The 16,821-nt window shown below is 50.9% G+C and overlaps 1 protein-coding gene across 5 annotated transcripts in view; it reads left to right on the top strand.

Annotated features, from left to right (window-relative positions):
* The window catches only part of FBXW11 (F-box and WD repeat domain containing 11), a 103,564-nt gene extending 86,968 nt beyond the window's left edge, over positions 1-16,596 (top strand). For all 5 annotated transcript variants that reach the window (XM_053927106.2, XM_053927105.2, XM_053927108.2 and 2 more), the window contains 6 exons: positions 1,236-1,485; positions 4,320-4,438; positions 5,873-5,983; positions 6,833-6,911; positions 7,933-8,118; positions 14,138-16,596. In XM_053927106.2, the coding sequence (XP_053783081.1) occupies positions 1,236-1,485; positions 4,320-4,438; positions 5,873-5,983; positions 6,833-6,911; positions 7,933-8,094 (721 nt within the window). In that variant the 3' untranslated portion in view covers positions 8,095-8,118; positions 14,138-16,596. The remainder of the gene's footprint in view (positions 1-1,235; positions 1,486-4,319; positions 4,439-5,872; positions 5,984-6,832; positions 6,912-7,932; positions 8,119-14,137) is intronic.
* The last annotated feature ends 225 nt before the right edge of the window (positions 16,597-16,821 follow it).

The following is a 16,821-nucleotide window of genomic DNA, read 5'->3' as shown; positions in this document are numbered from 1 at the left end:
CAGGAAACAGCACCGTTCCCTGGCAGAGGGAGCGGTGACTGCTGGGTGGGAGTCGGGACAGTAGGAAGCAGACATTGTGGGGTCACTCCTAACTGAACCACTGGGACGAGGACATTTCCCACCACAGCTGGCTTTGGTTTGGGCGTGCTGAGGGGTGCATCAGAGCCGGGGGCGTGCAGCGACGCCCTAGCTAGACTGCTGGGGGCTTAGGCAAGCACGTCATCGGGAGGGGAAGGGGATGGGTTCACAGGCACACCTAAGGGACAGTGTAGTCACCAGCCTGCCTACTGTCCTTTCTCTGGCCCAGCACTTCCCAGCCACTCCTTCTGCCCAGATCACGTCTCAGCCTGAGGAGCCTGAGTCTTTCCGCCCCTGCTCTGCATCACCCTGTATTTGGAGGGGACTGGGGTTGCGGAAAAGCTATGACATGGAAGGACTGTCTCTAGGCACCCATGTGACAAGGGTGAACCAGTTGGGAGACACTGGCTTCATCATAAGCAGTTGGGTGAATAGGTGGGTGTGGGAAACAGCGTGGCATCGAGACAGTGTCCATAGACTCGGAGGCCTGTCCAGGTGAAGAAGGACTGTAAGCCTGGCACGCACTGCCCTCAGTTCTGCGGCCGCCAAGCCTCCTTTCCCGTTTTCTCACACTCGCTGCAAAGCCCGCTTACTCGCAGAATCTTTTGTTGTTGTTGTTGATGCCATCAACGCAAGCCTGTAAACACAGTCTGTGAACCCCTGACTGTTAAATAAACCTGAACCTGAACCAGACTTGGCCTTCTCTTTTGAAACTCTTCTCAGCAAATAAGGAAATTGCTCCTTTAAAGCTTATACTTAGGTGTCAGGTCCCAATCACCAAATGCAAGTCGAGTCCCCACTTCCCCAGGCTACTACTAAAAATGAGTCCAGCCCCGGCTGGGGTGGCTCAGTGGATTGAGCGCTGGCCTGTGAACTAAAAGGTCGCTGGTTCGATTCCCAGTCAGGGCATGTGCCTGGGTTGCTGGCCAGGTCCCCAGTTGGGGGCGTGTGAGAGGCAAGCAATGGATGTGTCTCTCACACATGGATGTTTCTTTCCCTCTCTTGCTCCTTCCCTTCCCTTCTCTCTAATAATAAATAAATAAAAATCTTAAAAAAAAAAAAAGAAAGAAAGAAAGAAAGGGCCCAGAAAAGATGGATGCCAGGGTCTTTTCCCGGTTGTCTCATGATTCAGAGTGTGCTTCTCTGCTCTCATCCAGAGTCTGGGACGTGAACACGGGCGAAGTCCTGAACACGCTGATCCACCACAATGAGGCCGTCCTGCACCTGCGCTTCAGCAATGGCCTCATGGTGACCTGCTCCAAGGACCGCTCCATCGCCGTGTGGGACATGGCTTCTGCCACCGATATCACTTTGCGCCGGGTCTTGGTTGGCCACCGCGCTGCTGTCAACGTGGTAGACTTTGATGATAAGTACATCGTGTCTGCCTCTGGTGACAGAACCATCAAGGTAAGTGTCTGCTTCCTCTTGTCCCTTTAGAAGGGAGAGAAAGCAGAAGTGGCTTCTACCAGCCTGGTACTCCTCCTCCATTTGTGCTCAGGAGCCCTTGAAGCCATGCCGTTCTGCGTGCTTCTAGAGTTGTGGGCGCAGGAGAAGGAAAGGGTCTTGGGACCGGGATAGAGAGCGGTACTCTGTTTCAGGGGTTGACATTGTCAACCACCTTTACAAGGGGACAAGAACTAACCTACTGAACATGTCCCGTGTGCTCGGAGCTTTTCCACTGCCTCCTTGCGTCTCCCTCCTGGCACTGTGTCGGGTAGATGTTGCCTCCCATGTACGGGTGTGGCTCGGAGAGTGAAGACTGCACCGGGGACCACACAGCCAGCTAGCGGCAGAGCTGAGACTCGACGTGTTCACCTTCTATCCAGAGCCCGTCGTGCCACAGACGCTGGGCTGGGTGCTAGCGATGTGGCACCAAGCAGCACATGTCCTGGCGCCCAGAAACTCCACGCGTGGCGGGCCGCAGGCAGGCGGCAAGCAGTGTTTGTAGCTTAGGGTAATCCCCAGGGTACGGTAAATGCAGTTCTGATCCCAATATCCGTCTGATTGTTAAACTGTTAGCTTTCTCCCGTTTTTATGGCAGCTTTGTATTTCCCAAACCAGTGAGCCCATCATTTTAAAGCTCACAGTCGTGGCCTTCAGTCTGTTCACAGTGTCGTGTAACCATAGCTAGTTCTACAGCGTTTTTAGTCCCCCCAGAAAGCTTTGTATCCATTAGCAGTCACCCCCTGCTTTCTTCCCCTCGTCCACGGCAGTCCCTAGTCTACTTTCTGTTTGTGGGCTTGCCTGCTCTGGGCGTTTCCTGTAAATGGGGTCGCACAGCACGTGGCCTCCCGGGTCTGGCCTCTTTCACTTGGCGTGCTGCGTTGAGGCCAGCCACAGACGCTGCAGCACGCAGCCGGGCTTCACCTCTCCCAGTGACCGAGGGCCGTCCGGCGGCTGTGTGCACCCCGTCGTGCTTGCCCGCCCGTCAGCCGACGGCCGTTCTGGTGTGTACGCTTTTTATCTGTTACGGATGCTGCTCCCACGAACACTGTGTGGACGTCCATCTGGAATTCTCCTGGATGGTAACAGTTTTGCCAAACTGGCCTCCAAAGTGGCTGCGCCAGTTCACAGACCCACCAGCAATGTACGAATACTTGGACTTGGCTCAGAAAACCCTTTTTATGACAGCACTGGCAGCGTTGTAGTGTGTCACCCCACAGGTCATAGACTGGGTGGCCTGGACGCTGACCAGCTAGGGTTTGTCATAATCCACTCACCGCTCAGCCACACCAGCTGGTACAAGACCAGCCAGTGCCTGGAAGTCAGGAGGGTCTGGGCCTTAAAGAGCCGTGGCATTGTATCGGCCTGCAAGGTTTTCCCACGTCCTCGTCGACACTCGTATTGTCGTCGACACTCGTATTGTCTTTTTTATCGCAGCCGTCCCAGTGGGTGTGTGGTGGTGTCTCTGTAATTTTGCTTCTCATTTCCCTAATGACTAATGAGGTTGAGCATCTTTCTATGTGCTTACTGGCCATTTTCACGTGAGAAACTCTTAAGTCTTTGGCTCATTTAACCAATCGAATTGTTTGTCGTTTTATTGTTCAGTTGCACACAAAGTTCTTTATGTGTTCTGATTCTAAAGTCCTTATCAGATAATTATTTGCAAATGTTTTCTTTCATCTTGTGGGTTGTAATTTTACTTTACTTTTTTTTTAATGTTCTTATTTTCTTGATGGCTTTCTTTGAAGCACAAAACAATTTTAACTTTGATGAAGTCCATTTTAACAACTTTTTTCTTTTGTCGCTGTGTTGTCACATCTAAGAAACCATGGCCTGATCCAGTGTCACAAAGATTGACTCCCGTGTTTTCTTCTGAGAGCGTTAAGTTCTTACATTCCAGTCTTTGGTCCTTTTGGATTCAGTTTGTATGCGTAGTGTGAGGTAGGGGCTCCCGTCATTCTTTCGCTTGTGGACGTCTAGTTACCCATTCAACGGCAGGTGCGGCTGGTGCAGTAATTGGGGGCACTGGGGCTGTTTTGCGTCTCCTGGTTTGGTGTACATTGTATGTCTGTGAACACCTCCACCCTGCAGACGGTTTCACGAGAGCACTATTATTTGTTCCACATTTATAGTGTCGGGGGCGATGGGTCACAGCCAGTAGAGCTGACCAAGACGCTGTGGGACAGAGGGAGGTGTGAAGGGTGGCACTCGCTCACGTCACTTAATTGGGTGTGACGAGACAGCTGGTGAACACATAAGACCTGGCCCAGACTCCTCCCTCTGGGCAGCCGACTGTCCGCACCAACCCAGAGATGCACTCTCTATGACGAGCACAGGGTCTGGAGCCTGACCACCGCACTCTGGTCCACTCCATTGTCACCGCTCACCGAGACTTGTTTGCTGTCCAGTCTGTCCCCCAGCTGCCCACCATGTTTCGTAGTCAAGTATTTTGATCATTCCTAGAAGGTCTAGTTTTCTTTTTTTAAAAAAATAGGTATATTGTGAGGAGGCTTCTCTGCATTCACTCTTTAAAATATTGCTGATTTGGCCCTGGCTGGTGTGGCTCAGTGGGTTGAGCACCAGCCTACGAACCAATGGGTCGCCTGTTTGATTCCCAGTCAGGGTACATGCCTGGGTTGCAGGTCAGGTCCCCGGTAGGGGGTGCACGAGAGGCAACCACACATGGATGTTTCTCTCTCTGTTTCCTTCCCTTCCCCTCTCTAAAAATAAATAAATAAACTCTTAAAAATAAAATAAAGTAAAATAGAATAAAGTAAAACACTGCTGGTCTCTTGCAGGTTTGGAGCACGAGTACCTGTGAGTTCGTCCGCACTCTGAATGGGCACAAGCGAGGCATCGCCTGTCTGCAGTACAGGGACCGGCTGGTGGTCAGTGGGTCGTCGGACAACACCATCAGGTGGGTGGAGGCGGGGCCCCGACAGAGCCGGAGGGATGATTTTGCCATCAAGTCCGCTCCCCTCCCATTCCTAATGCTCGAAAGACCAGTCTCTGGGGAGCTTCCGATGAGGAAACTTGAGTCTGTTTGGCTCTGCATACTGACGTGGGTACAGTGTATATTCTTCCAAGATTCCCCCAGGATACAGGTGCCGTGACCTTAGCTCCACCCAACATCCCTTGATACCAGCCCAGCTCAGAAGAGAGCGTGCTCCGGCCTGACTCTGTGTTCCCGCACCCTGAGCTCCTGCCTCCCACCCGGCCAGGGCGCGGCCGCTTTGTCTGTCTCTCCTGGGACTGGGTTACAGGGTCATCCTCTCCTGTTTGGTCATGGCTTTTATTTCCCTCTTTCTTCCCAATGCTCAGTGTCCTCGCTTTCTGATCAAGATAGCCTCCCTGAAACACTTCATATCTCAGTGGAGCTTGCCTTAAACACCTGCTTCACTATGCCAAGTCATTTTCCCTGTGCCCGTATGTACTAGCAGCTTTTTTTAAATAACCAAACTGCCTAATGTTTGGGCAAAAATTAAGATTGGGCACGAGATTATTTGAGGAAGGGGGGGAGGGAGGGTGAGGCTCTGACTGCTATAAGTTTTCTTTTAAGATATGATAAAAGTCACTTTAGGACTGCAGTCTTGGTTCTGTTGTATTCACCGTGCTTTGTGCTACCTAGCGTTTCCGCGGTACTCAACCCTCAACTTCCTCACTGGAGTCTCTGGGGTTCTACAAAGTAACTGTGTGTTGCTGTGCAGTTTCCATGTATGATGGGGCTGCTGGTGGGGAGGCCGAGGAAAGTTCATTATACAGCATTAGTGTCCTGGCTTTGCTCTGTACATGTTAGGCTGCTGTGCTTTCTTTTTGCAAATAATGTAGAAAAATCAATGGTAATAGAAAACGTTTTATTTCCAGAATTGTTATGTAAATCATGTACAGAGAAGAAGGCTGGCGGTGTGTATCCATATACTGGGTTTATATTCCTAAGACACTGTGCGTACCTGACGAGCCGCCCCGCCAGCCTTTCAGTCTGGACAGCCCAGTGCACAGTTTGTGTCTTAGAAGGGGCGTCCCTTGGCCTCATCAGGAGAGGGAGACCACCGTGCTGGTTCCGGCCTCCGTGGGTCTCGTGGACGCCAGGCCAGAAGTGCCTGGGATGGAAGTCTCTTGCATGTTGACCTTATCTAATTAGTAGTACACACGTGGGATTTTTAAGTTTCAAAGTGTATGCAGTGAAAAGGCAGGCTCCCTCCCAAGGGAGTGCTTCGAAACACACAGACGGCGCGAGTGTCCGCAGAAGTGGGTGTGGTGTGGACGGAAGTAAACCCCGGGACGGTGGAAAGCACATAAGGACGGAGTGAGGGACGTGGGGCCGTTTCACAGACACTTGTTTTCCTTCTAGGCTCTGGGACATCGAGTGTGGCGCCTGCTTACGAGTCCTAGAGGGACACGAGGAGCTGGTGCGGTGCATCCGGTTTGACAACAAGAGGATCGTCAGTGGGGCCTACGACGGGTGCGTATGTCCCCTTGCAGGTGCCGGCTGTCACAGAGCAAGAGGGGGAGGTGCCGCAGGGGCAGCAGCTGCGTGCGGCCGGGTCCTGTGCGGGCAGCTTCTGTTACTGATGGATGGCCGGTCTGACTGCACTGCTGGGCCCGCCGGGTGAGGCCCCCTAGCCCTGGACCCCACGGGGACAGCCTCCATGACCCTTGAAGGAATGCTTTTAACCGTTGTAAACTCAGCGTGGCGTAGGTTGTGGGGGAGTTCAGTTCTTTGCCCTCGCCCTTAAACCACGTGTGGGTTTTTTTCTCTCCAGTTCAATGATAAATTTCCTTCCTCCTTTTGGTGAACTGAACAACCTCTTTTAAAAGCCTTATGACTTCTTAAATGAGCAAATGGCAACTGTAAACCTTTCAAGATGACCTTATATATACTTCACAAATGGGTTTGCTGGTCTGTTGACACTCCCGTTGCTAACTCTGGACATCTGCCTAGTTGGGAGGAAGGGACCCTTGGGTGTTCAGAGACAGCCCCAGCTTCTGCCGGCAGCACCTCCCCAGCCCCCGAGAGCCCCGATGAACGAAGTTGGTGACGTGGAATACCAAGTCAGGGTTGGATTTAGATAACCTGGAGTTGTTTTCTTGTGTCCCTGAAAACCCTCCTTTACAATTCCAGCAAGTCAGAGAATGCGTAGGTCCTTATCCTTCTCAAAGTTAATTGGTTGAAATTACTTGTAAGATAACATAGCTCCCTATTCACTTTGGTAACGGGCAGTTCAGACGTGCTCCTCTCTGGTCAAGGGAATGCGTGGCAGTGTTTAAAATGTTACCTTGTCCACTCATCACGATCCTCTGTCCTTTCCAGGAAAATTAAAGTTTGGGACTTGCAAGCTGCTCTCGACCCTCGGGCCCCAGCAAGCACGCTGTGTCTGCGCACACTGGTGGTATGTGGCCTGTGGCAGTGGGCAGGGGTGTTCCCTGTGCTGGGGTGGCCGCCTGTATACAGACCCGTGGGATGTGTCACTGGGAAGCTTGTGTCTCCAGAGAAATGTACCGTTGTGGTCATTTTGCTTAGCCAGAATTGGAGTTCTTGACATTTCCATCACCGTGAGCTTTTCCCCAGGGACTATTTATACAGCTTAGGGTGTGAAAGCAGACTTCTTCATCTGTCGGTGGGCTGATGTCCCCATAGAGCAAAAGGTATTTCCCCCTGGAGGTTCGGGAGAGTCCTTAATGTGGGTGTCTGGCCACGTTGCACTTTTTTTATAACGGCGTGTTCTGGTGCTGTTAGGGTGGGGTGCCCCCCAGGCTGTATTTTGTGGATTATTGCTTCGACACATAGGAGAACTTAATTTTTAAATGTTAATCTTGCTTTCGTAATTTTACCAAACACATCATTTCTAACAGTCTGCTTGCTTTCACTGTGTTTTTGAAGAGAGAGTTGCTTGAAAATATTGATAGATTTTTCTTGTTTTCAGTAGTTTTACCTTTTATTTCTGTATGTTCACTTCTTGCGTTGACTAGAACATGCAGAACTATAGTTAGGGGCATTCTTGTTTTCTTTTGATTTTAGTGGGCATGCTTCTGATACTTCATCATTAATTTTAGTGTTGGCTGCTGTCGGAGATAGTCGAGGTCACGTTCAAAACACTGTCCTGGCTCTAGTTTTGACGGCGTATCCAAGGACGGGCATTAAATATCGTTTTGCCTTTCCCTTTGTGACATGATCACAGTTTCTCTTTGTCATATTAGTGGGCCAGGATCTAGGGTACAAGAAAAGGCCTAGAAGGAAAAGCAGAGTATTTGTTCCTGGGCCGAAGGACAGAGCTCAGTAAGCTCTGGAAACTCATTCGGGAGCCTGGATGAGCGGCTGCTTTTCCCACCTGGGCCAAACCCCTGACGGCGGGCGAGGAGGGACTGATTATGAAGGTCTCATTTTATTCACCCAGCTGTTACACTTCACAGGAGCATTCTGGACGTGTGTTTCGGCTACAGTTTGATGAATTTCAGATCATCAGCAGCTCTCACGATGACACTATTTTGATTTGGGATTTCTTAAACGTGCCTCCCAGCGCCCAGAGTGAGACCCGCTCGCCCTCCAGAACGTACACGTACATCTCCAGATAACAGTCTGCGCTCCGCCCGTTCCAGGTGAGTGCGCCCGGTGTGATTTCGCTGTCGGGGTTCACTTGGGGGGGGGGCGCATGGTTAGGCTGCTTTTCTGGGTGACAGGGCCCAGGTGGTCCATCCGTATTAGATGCCTCCACTTCACAGAGGGCCGGGCCGAGGCTACGTCTTTACGGTCCCATTGAAATGAAGTCTGCGTGGGAATCCTGCGTGTCGTTGGTTTTCGTACTGACAGACAGGTTTGCTCCTGTCATACCAACTTAACACCAGTAAAGTCCTCCGTGTCAGGGGGTAGGAATCTCCTTTTTCTCCTCCTTTCCTGTGCCACACTTCTGTCTTTAATTTAGAAACAAAAAAGAAAACACCATAGCCAGCACTCAGAGTTGCCTGCTGTGCCATCTCAACCCCCCACCCCGCCCGTGGGCCCCCAGAAGAGGCCTCGGAGAAGGGTGTGTGTAGGGAGGGCTCCCACAGCTCGCTCCTCGTCCACGGGACGCTGCGGGCGCTCTGGAAGCAGGGTCCTTCGCTCTGTCTCCAGGAAGACTGGGGCCATCGGTGAGGGCACGTTCTGGTAACAAAGCGTGTCCAGCCTCGGGAACGAGAAACCTTACTTGGCTGTGTCCTCGGACCTGACGACCCTCTTTATTTGGGGCGTTCCCCCCAACCCTGAGAATCTGCAAGTGAGCCAGTGCATTCCTTGCGTAGTAAACGCCGTGGATTCAGTGTACCTAGTGGTGTGTAACACTCTGTGTGGGTGTGTGGGTGTGTGTGTGTGTCGTACCGTACATGTATGTGTGTGACTGACACAGTCCGTTTTTCCTGGAAAGCGTCACTCAGTGCTTCGTCGCTTCTCAGCACTACACGCTCTCCGGCCGGTGGCGACTAAAGCTGTGAGCACAGTGGGGGTGCAGGATTGCGAGTGTTCTGACGGAAAGGTAGTGAACCACCACCCGGTCGTTTTTCTCACCACAACAAGCTATGAGCAGTGTTTTTACACTTTTACATACTTGAAACAATTAAAAGAATATTTCACGACACGTGAAAACTATACGAAGTTGAGATTCCAGTGTCCGTAAACCAAGTTTTATGGAGCACGGCCGAGCTCATTTGTTCACGTGTTGTACGTAGCTGCTTCCCGGGGCCGGTCGAGTACTTGACCGAGACTGTAGGGCCCGAACCATCTTAAATGTTTATCTGGCCCTTTAAGAAACCGTTTGCTGACCTCTGGCCTTGCCCTGTTCCATCTATTAGCCATGAACCAAGGGTTCTGCAGCCGGAATGGCAGGTTCGTCTTTTCTTTACGCTAACTCAGTTTGACCAGTGGTGACTGGGGGGGTGCTTCCTTTGGAAGGTTTTGGGACCCCACGTGGGCCCCAAATGACTCAGTGCCATGATGAGTTGGCTGTGCCGATCTGGGTGTGGAGGCGAACCACCGTGGTAGCCAATATAATTTCTCTTCCTGGTCTCGCGTGTGGTCACACTGGGTCTTGTGGTAGCGACCGGCCCCCTTGCTGCTTTGTCCCTGGATGCATTCTTAAGTCAGGTGCAAAGCCCCGGCAGGGCAGGACTTTTACGTTACTGAATGTGGTCCTTCCATTTCCTGAGTGTAGGGAAGTACAGAGGGAGAAGAATGGTTGAATGATTGCTGCTCCTGTCTCAGTCTCCCTTCCCAGAAAGCCTAAGAAAAGAGAGGGAAGGAGGAATGGACCCAGATGAAAACTGGTTTCCCTCCTTGGCCTTCCCTCTCCCTCTTCAGCCCAGCTTCTACCCTGCGACCTACCAGGGTCGCATCAGCCGCGCCTCGGCTGTCCTCTGCCTCCCTGCGCCCTGTTGTCTGCAGACCACGGTCTCACCGCAGAGCTGGCCGGTGGGGGCAGGGGGGGTCGGTTCAGCACCTACCTCTCCCTCCTGTGCTATCTGCCACCCAGCAGTCTGCTCCCACCTGACGGAACTCCATTGAATTCCTCCCAGTACAGCTGGGTGGTGCAGACCTCCCCACGCCCCCACCCCTCGTTGTGCTACCCCCCCCCCCCCCCCCCCCCCGGGGAGACGCGCCCAGCGCGCCGCCACCCCCTTCATTCCTCGGACTTGCTTTAGGGGTTGGTGCCGACAGGGCACGCAGGCCTGTCCCCTCACAGGGGAGCTCCTGCCACTGCAGCCCAGTGTCGAGGGAAACGCTTACTGTATTCTAAGTGCTCGTTGCTGTGTGCTCGGCAAGTGACACCCAGGGCCAACAGGTCGCATTTGTGCTCTTTTTCCTGGGCCACCCAGCGCTGTGGCCCCACATAAGCGTGTGTGGAACTGCAGGGCATTCGTGTAGCTGCTGCAGCAAACACAAAGACGGCTCAGTGAGACTTGAGAACCGAGGGTCTAGACCGGCAGAGTCACCGACAGGGCCCAGAGGACACGCCTCCCCCTGCCCTGCCCCTTCGCCACCGCTGAGCCTCTGTCCTGGCATTTCTAACCCGTTTTACTGAGGCGTGGTGTGTGTGGAATAGACTGTCCCGATTTAAAGTGTCCTGCACAACAAGTCTTCACAATGTATCCATCCCTGCGACGGACCGCCGCACAGTCAAGATAAAGTCATTTCTGTCGCCCCCAAAAGTTCCCCCGTGTCGCCTTTCTAGTCCAAGCCTGACCGCGCCCCGACCTCGGCAGGCCCCGCCCCTCGCCCTGCCACCGGATTCGTTTCTGTTTCCCGTGGGTGCGCTGCCCTGCGGCTCTCCAAATGAGGCCAGTGCCACCTATGGACGGGATTTTTCATTATATTTTGATTGAAATTAATTGGATTTTAATTATATTTAATTATACTTTAAACTTATATTTAAACAGTTCAGTGTAGCTAGTGGCCATTTGTGGACAGTGTTGTTCTGCAAGTTTTACACTTCCAGCCTTTCCGTTGGGTCTCTGCTGCATCCAGAGCTCATTTCTGTGGGGCCCAGGTAAGGACCCCGCAGTCCCTGGTTCTGTGCGGTGAGCTGGCTGTTCCAGCACCGAGTGATGGAGACTCTCCTCTCCCCGGGGAACTGCTGCGGCACCTCGGCCAGAAACCAGTCGGCCCCTCCCTTGTACGCCTGCGTCTGGACTCCCTTCTGCTGTGTGGCTGCCCTTCCGCCAGTGCCGGGCTGGACAGCAAATCTCCCAGCTTTGAAAAGGCCCTTTCGGCTGCTCTGAGTCCTTCAGGTTTTCACGTTCAGTTTTGGATTCAATTTGTCAGATTCCGTGAAGATGACTGTTGGGGTGAGGGTTAGGGCTGCGTTGAATCTAAAACCTTTTGGGGGGAGAATCTTCATCTTAACACTCGTTGAGCCTTCCAGCCCATAAGCACGGCCCATCTCTACTATCTAGGTCTTCTTCAGTTTCTCTTCCGCACTGCTTTGCAGGGTTTTTTTTGAAGTCTCGCACACCTTTTGTTCAATTTATTCCATTCTTAACTTTTTCCTTTATAAGCTGTGCAATGCCTTCCCTGCGTTGCTTTAGCCGCAGCTGGCCTCTGCTTGAGTTTCCCCGTCCGGGAAGCACGTGAAACAGAATGTGGACAGGCCGCGCTGGGCCTGAGCTCCTGAGTGGACAGGCCCAGGCGGGAGCTGGCGAGCCCTAGAGCAGCCTCAGTGCGCCCCGCTGCACCTTGGGTACGTGTTGGAAGCGGCACGTGATAAAATTCAAGACGTCCCACATGTGCCTCACCCCGGCACACGTGATAGGTGAATTGTGGGACATAGTAAACGTTCGTAAACCGGACGGCTTTTACACGTCACGTCCAAAGGCCACGAGCCCAGGCTCCTTTGGTTGAGGGATGAGACGGGGGTCAGTGGCGCTGTTTCTGTCGTTGGCCGTGGGGAAAGGAGACGGGTGCCACTTCTTCCCAGCCCCAGCCCCTTGTAGGGAACAGCTGTCTTGTTAGGACCCACAATTGTAAATCAATGGAAAAATCTTATCTGCTTTTTAAGCAGCACAAGCAATGAAACCTCAAATGTGTTTGTCTCTTCAAAGTCAAGTACTTTTGACAACCTTGGCAGTCAACTTCATGGGTTTTATTGCTCTTTTCCAAATTCTTTTCATTTATTGTAACAGGAAAAAAATTATTACCATCTGATGCTGTAGGATTTATGCATCATGAGAAACAGTACCCTAATGGTGATTTAACCTTGGAGTAAAATACCCCTAAAATATTAGGTAAGAGTACTTCTCTGTCAGGGAGCCTAGCAATAGATTTATTGCCAAGTCATTTTTTTAAATTACTAGCTCCGAAGAGATACAGATACAGTAGTTCTCATTTCTCTTATAACCAGGCAATATAAGATCATTTAGAAAATTAGGAAAAAAACCAGATAAACCAAAAGAAGGAAATAAAATTCTGTTTGTGGTTCACCATTGTTAACTCTGCCATATATATCCTTTCAGGCTTTTAAAAATATGGTCGATAACCACACGTTTTTAAGTGTTTTTGCTTCCCTTTGTTGTGAAATTGTTGCGTGTCAATAATGTCAGTGTTTGCCTGAATTATCATCTTAATGGCAAAATAATGTTTGATTGTTTGGCTGTATCCAGTTGTTACATACTTGATAACCTCCCTCCCCAGCTTTTAGCTGTTATAAAACACATTGCTGATCTTTTTTTTTTTTTTTTAGCCTAATCTTTGCCCAACCCTTTGGCTAAAATTCTAGACATGTCTTGAGTGTCTGTGTGAAAAGGTAGGACATGTGAAGACTCCCGATACGGGGAGGCACGCTGTCCTCCGCAAGGGCTGAGTCAGCGCATCTTCCCGCCAGCAGCGTTTGAGCCGGCCTGCCTCTCACCTCTGGGTGTTCCATGAAAATCATTCGGGTACCCTTAAGATCCCTCGTGGGAAAATAGTGGCACGTGAAATTGAATCTTTCTTGAACTCACTGAGAAAGGTCATTTGAATTCTTGATATCTATGAAAATTGACAACTTTTTAGGAAAGTTTCCCTTAAAAAAATCAATCTCTCTTCCTCCCCCTCTCTCCCCTTCTCTCCCTCCCTTACTCCCACTCCCTCCCCAATAGAATTTTAGACCTGTGACTTTTAGTTCTTCGAGACCAGTGCTTTAGTGTGGCGTTTGGAAAGGGTTGTGATGCGTTAGTGATTGTGAAATCATTTTAGTGGAATGTGACTTTGATGAAACTTTGAATAGGAAATGTCAGCCCGCATCATAATGTACCGCGGTGATGAGCCTTGTTCCGTGAATGTTCTGCCGAGGGATGTGTGCAGTGGGCGAGTGTGAAGATTGTGACTGAGTGTGCACCTGACTCTGTTCCGTGAATGTTCTGCTGAGGGATGTGTGCAGTGGGTGAGTGTGAAGATTGTGACTGAGTGTGCACCTGACTCAGAGGCACCTTGTTCCGTGAACGTTCTGCCGAGGGATGTGTGAAGATTGTGACTGAGTGTGCACCTGACTCAGAGGCATGGGCAAAAAGTCTGGACCACCTAATGGTCTTTCCTCTCCACCGTTGCCCTTGCACCCGTGGTTCGTTTCACAGAGGCAGTTCTGATGATGAGCGTCTGTGTAGAGCAGCTACTTCATTTACTCGCTCAGCATGTTTTTGTCCACAGTGCTACTTAGTGCCTCCAGGAAGATACGGCACAGGCGCTCGTAGGCTCTGCATGCCCTAAAAGATTATGCTACATACAAAATCTGACAGTAAGCGCATTTTGTTAGAGGCACACTTTCGGCAACAGCACTGAAAGATGGTAGGTCAGAGGCTCAGGCATTGCTTCGAACCCCCACTCTTCCTTACCAACCAACGTACTGAACACCTTGAACTGAGCCTCAGTGGTCTGATCGGTGGCGTGGCTGTAGTGGTTTGTACCGAACACAGTTTCTGTGAGGGTTAGGTGCACGTGATCCCCGGCATGCAGGACGCAGAAAACGGCCGCAGCTTCCGTTCCCGGTGCCGATTACTTGAGGATCAGCCCTGTGTTCCGGGTGCAGCAGTGCATGCCTGTGGGTGGGCTGTGGCGTGCTCCCTGTCTTCTAACCAGCAGAGCCATCCGTACTCACCTGGTGTTTTTTTTCCCCAGGGTTTCCTAGTCTTGAACTACTGGCTACATGGCTACCAAATGCCTAAGGGAGTTCTTCACAGCTGAGTCACGAAGCTGGAATTGGTTCTAGACGCTGGGTAGATGCAAAGCAGCCTAACTCTTCAAGCACCGACCTTTCCCACCTCCGACTCCGGCCTCCACTTTGAGAAGGACACCTTAGCCTCACCGACTTCAAGCAAGACAGCAGCCCATTCCTCCCCCATCCGTCAAAAAAATCGAATGCTTCCCGTGTGACTTGTCCGTGTGAACGGAACATGCAGGCTGTTCTCCGGAAGTAAATTGACGGTCAAGAGAAGACTTGGCCTCTAATTTACGTTGCTCTGCACTTTGATCTGATACTAAGAAACAGCATCCTTTGGAGAAATTTTGGGTGCCAAACACCTACCCGGAATGTCCAGGGCTCTCCTTTGCAGGAGCTCCCCTTGACCATCCACGTCACTCTGCATCTGACTTGTGTTGGAACGTGCGGACTACGGGGAAGTTTCTCTGGGTTGTGTTAGGAACGTTTTGGGGGTTATACTTCCTTTCTGTACCATTTCTCTTAATTTAAAGGACTGTAAGCCAGGTTGTATTACCTCCCAACAGGTAACATAACTTTCTTTCATTAACTGTTCTCTGTGCCCCAACCATCTCCCGGTATTTGGTAGAGTAACACCTTTACACACGTGCTCGCCTCCTAATTTAAATCCTGTATCCGCATGTAGATAAAATGTACATAACAGTTTAACCTCAAGGTGGCTGGAGCCAGGGCCCCGTGCCTGAGACACTAATCCCGAGTGCGTTGGCACTCAGCGGAGGGCTGGTGTGGACTGCCTGGAACCCTTCCTGCAGTATTCATGCGCTGTTTTTAGTTCGTCATTGTGTGTGTGTGGCGTGCGTCTAACGGGCACCCTGTTTTACAGTGTCATTTCTGAAGTTTAACACAGAACGTTTTATTTGTTGGTGCAGTACACATGGTAGAGAGGTACCTGGACGGTGTTTTCTTCTTTTCCTCCGAAGTGCTCCTGAGTGCTAGTGGTCACTTCCCGTAGTATTCATTTGACTTCGCGGTCGAAACCATTACTCTGTGCATTAGTAACCCTGGGGAGGGAGGAACAGGAGGGCCCGTGCCCACCGGCTCTGGGAGTCTCACGCCCTGGCCTCGTCAGCACACCAGCAGGCCCTGCTGCGTGTGGGAGCCCAGGCGCCAGGTGAGGCTGGCTCAGGGGCACGTCTTGAGTGGAAGGGGACTCGAGTGTGGTGCGAAGCCTCAGACTCACGAATCCTGTCCTGTCGTCTCTGGTGTCCCTTGCTGCTGTGGGCCTGTCAAGTTCTCAGGCTCCGGAGTGCCCACAGCCTGAACGTGTGGGTGGCGCTGTCGTGCTGACCGTGCGTGGGAAGGGCCTGGGCAGCGGTGGGCACCCCTTTTCCCTTGTCCAGTATCAGGTGTTGATTTGCCCCTCGCCATTGTTTCCAAAGATCATGGAATGTCGGTAACATTTTAAAGGACCAATGCGAACCTCCTGTTGATGAACCTCTTCCCGTGGAAGCACACTCTACTGCTGCAGGCAAGCTCCCGGGCTCCTTGGGTCTTCACGCTGAGCACGGCGTGGGGATCGGCGTGTGTGTGTGTGTGTGTGTGTGTGTGTGTGTGATCTGTTTATCGGGTCGGCTTTGCTTTTCCCTTTTCTGAATACATCCTTCCCTCCCACGTGACTAAATTTCTGTTTTTGAGAAATTGAGCCTCAGAGTGTAAAAAGACAGGCCTCCATTCGTAAGGTGGGTGTTGTAAGCTTGACAGCGGTCGAGAAAGTGATGTGACTTTCCACCGCCCGTCGCCTTACACCGTCCTGGCGGACCAGCGGGGATCGCCGGGGGCGGGGCGGGGGGAGGCACTTCTTCTGGACGAGTGGACTTTCCGTTGTTGTTTTTGCATGTTTAATATAAAAGTTCTTGTTCCTTGGGAGATCATGGCCTTTGAATACGCACACACCCTTTGAATTGTGCCTACTAAAACTATAGCAGGGGACGTCGGCACCCAAGGAATTCTGACTTTCTGGGACTACAGTAGTAATTCCCAGCCGTACTCTGGACTTTATTTTGCTAATCCATAATTGAGCAAGTGTAAATTACTGCTATATTAATGTTTTAAAGCACTGGGATAGTCTGATTCTAACTTGTAATTAATTATGTTTGCCAATTATCTGTTTGAAATAAATTTGTGTCTGAACAGCTATTGAAGCTGTTAACTTGTACAGATATTATTCATGACAGCTTTGTACTGTGGAATGTGCTTAATAAAAAACAAAACGTTGACCTTTGTCCAATAAATTGCTAAGTAATGTCAATAAATCAAGTATGAGTATTACGCGGTACATCTAATCTGGCTTCATGCAATTGTTACTTCGGCTACTAATTCAGCGCCAATACTCTAAATAAAGTGTTGCAATACTCTGATATTCTGTTAAGAAATTTTTCCAAAAAAAAACAAACAAACCCAAAAAACCCTGTCGTGTGCTATTAGTAATTCAGTGACATACAATTAAAGTTTATAGACTTAAAAAAAATCATCTCCTCTGTAAAGTGAGGTTGAAAGCAAACCGCTTTTGGCCTGTGAGAACTTGTAGGACAGCCGCCAGCCTGTGCCTTGGGGGCTTTCCTGGGAGCTGGCTCAGAGCTCCTCC

The sequence above is a fragment of the Desmodus rotundus genome, chromosome 6 (assembly GCF_022682495.2).
Source record: "Desmodus rotundus isolate HL8 chromosome 6, HLdesRot8A.1, whole genome shotgun sequence".
NCBI lineage: Eukaryota > Metazoa > Chordata > Mammalia > Chiroptera > Phyllostomidae > Desmodus > Desmodus rotundus.
This window is presented reverse-complemented; position numbering and strand designations above follow the sequence as displayed.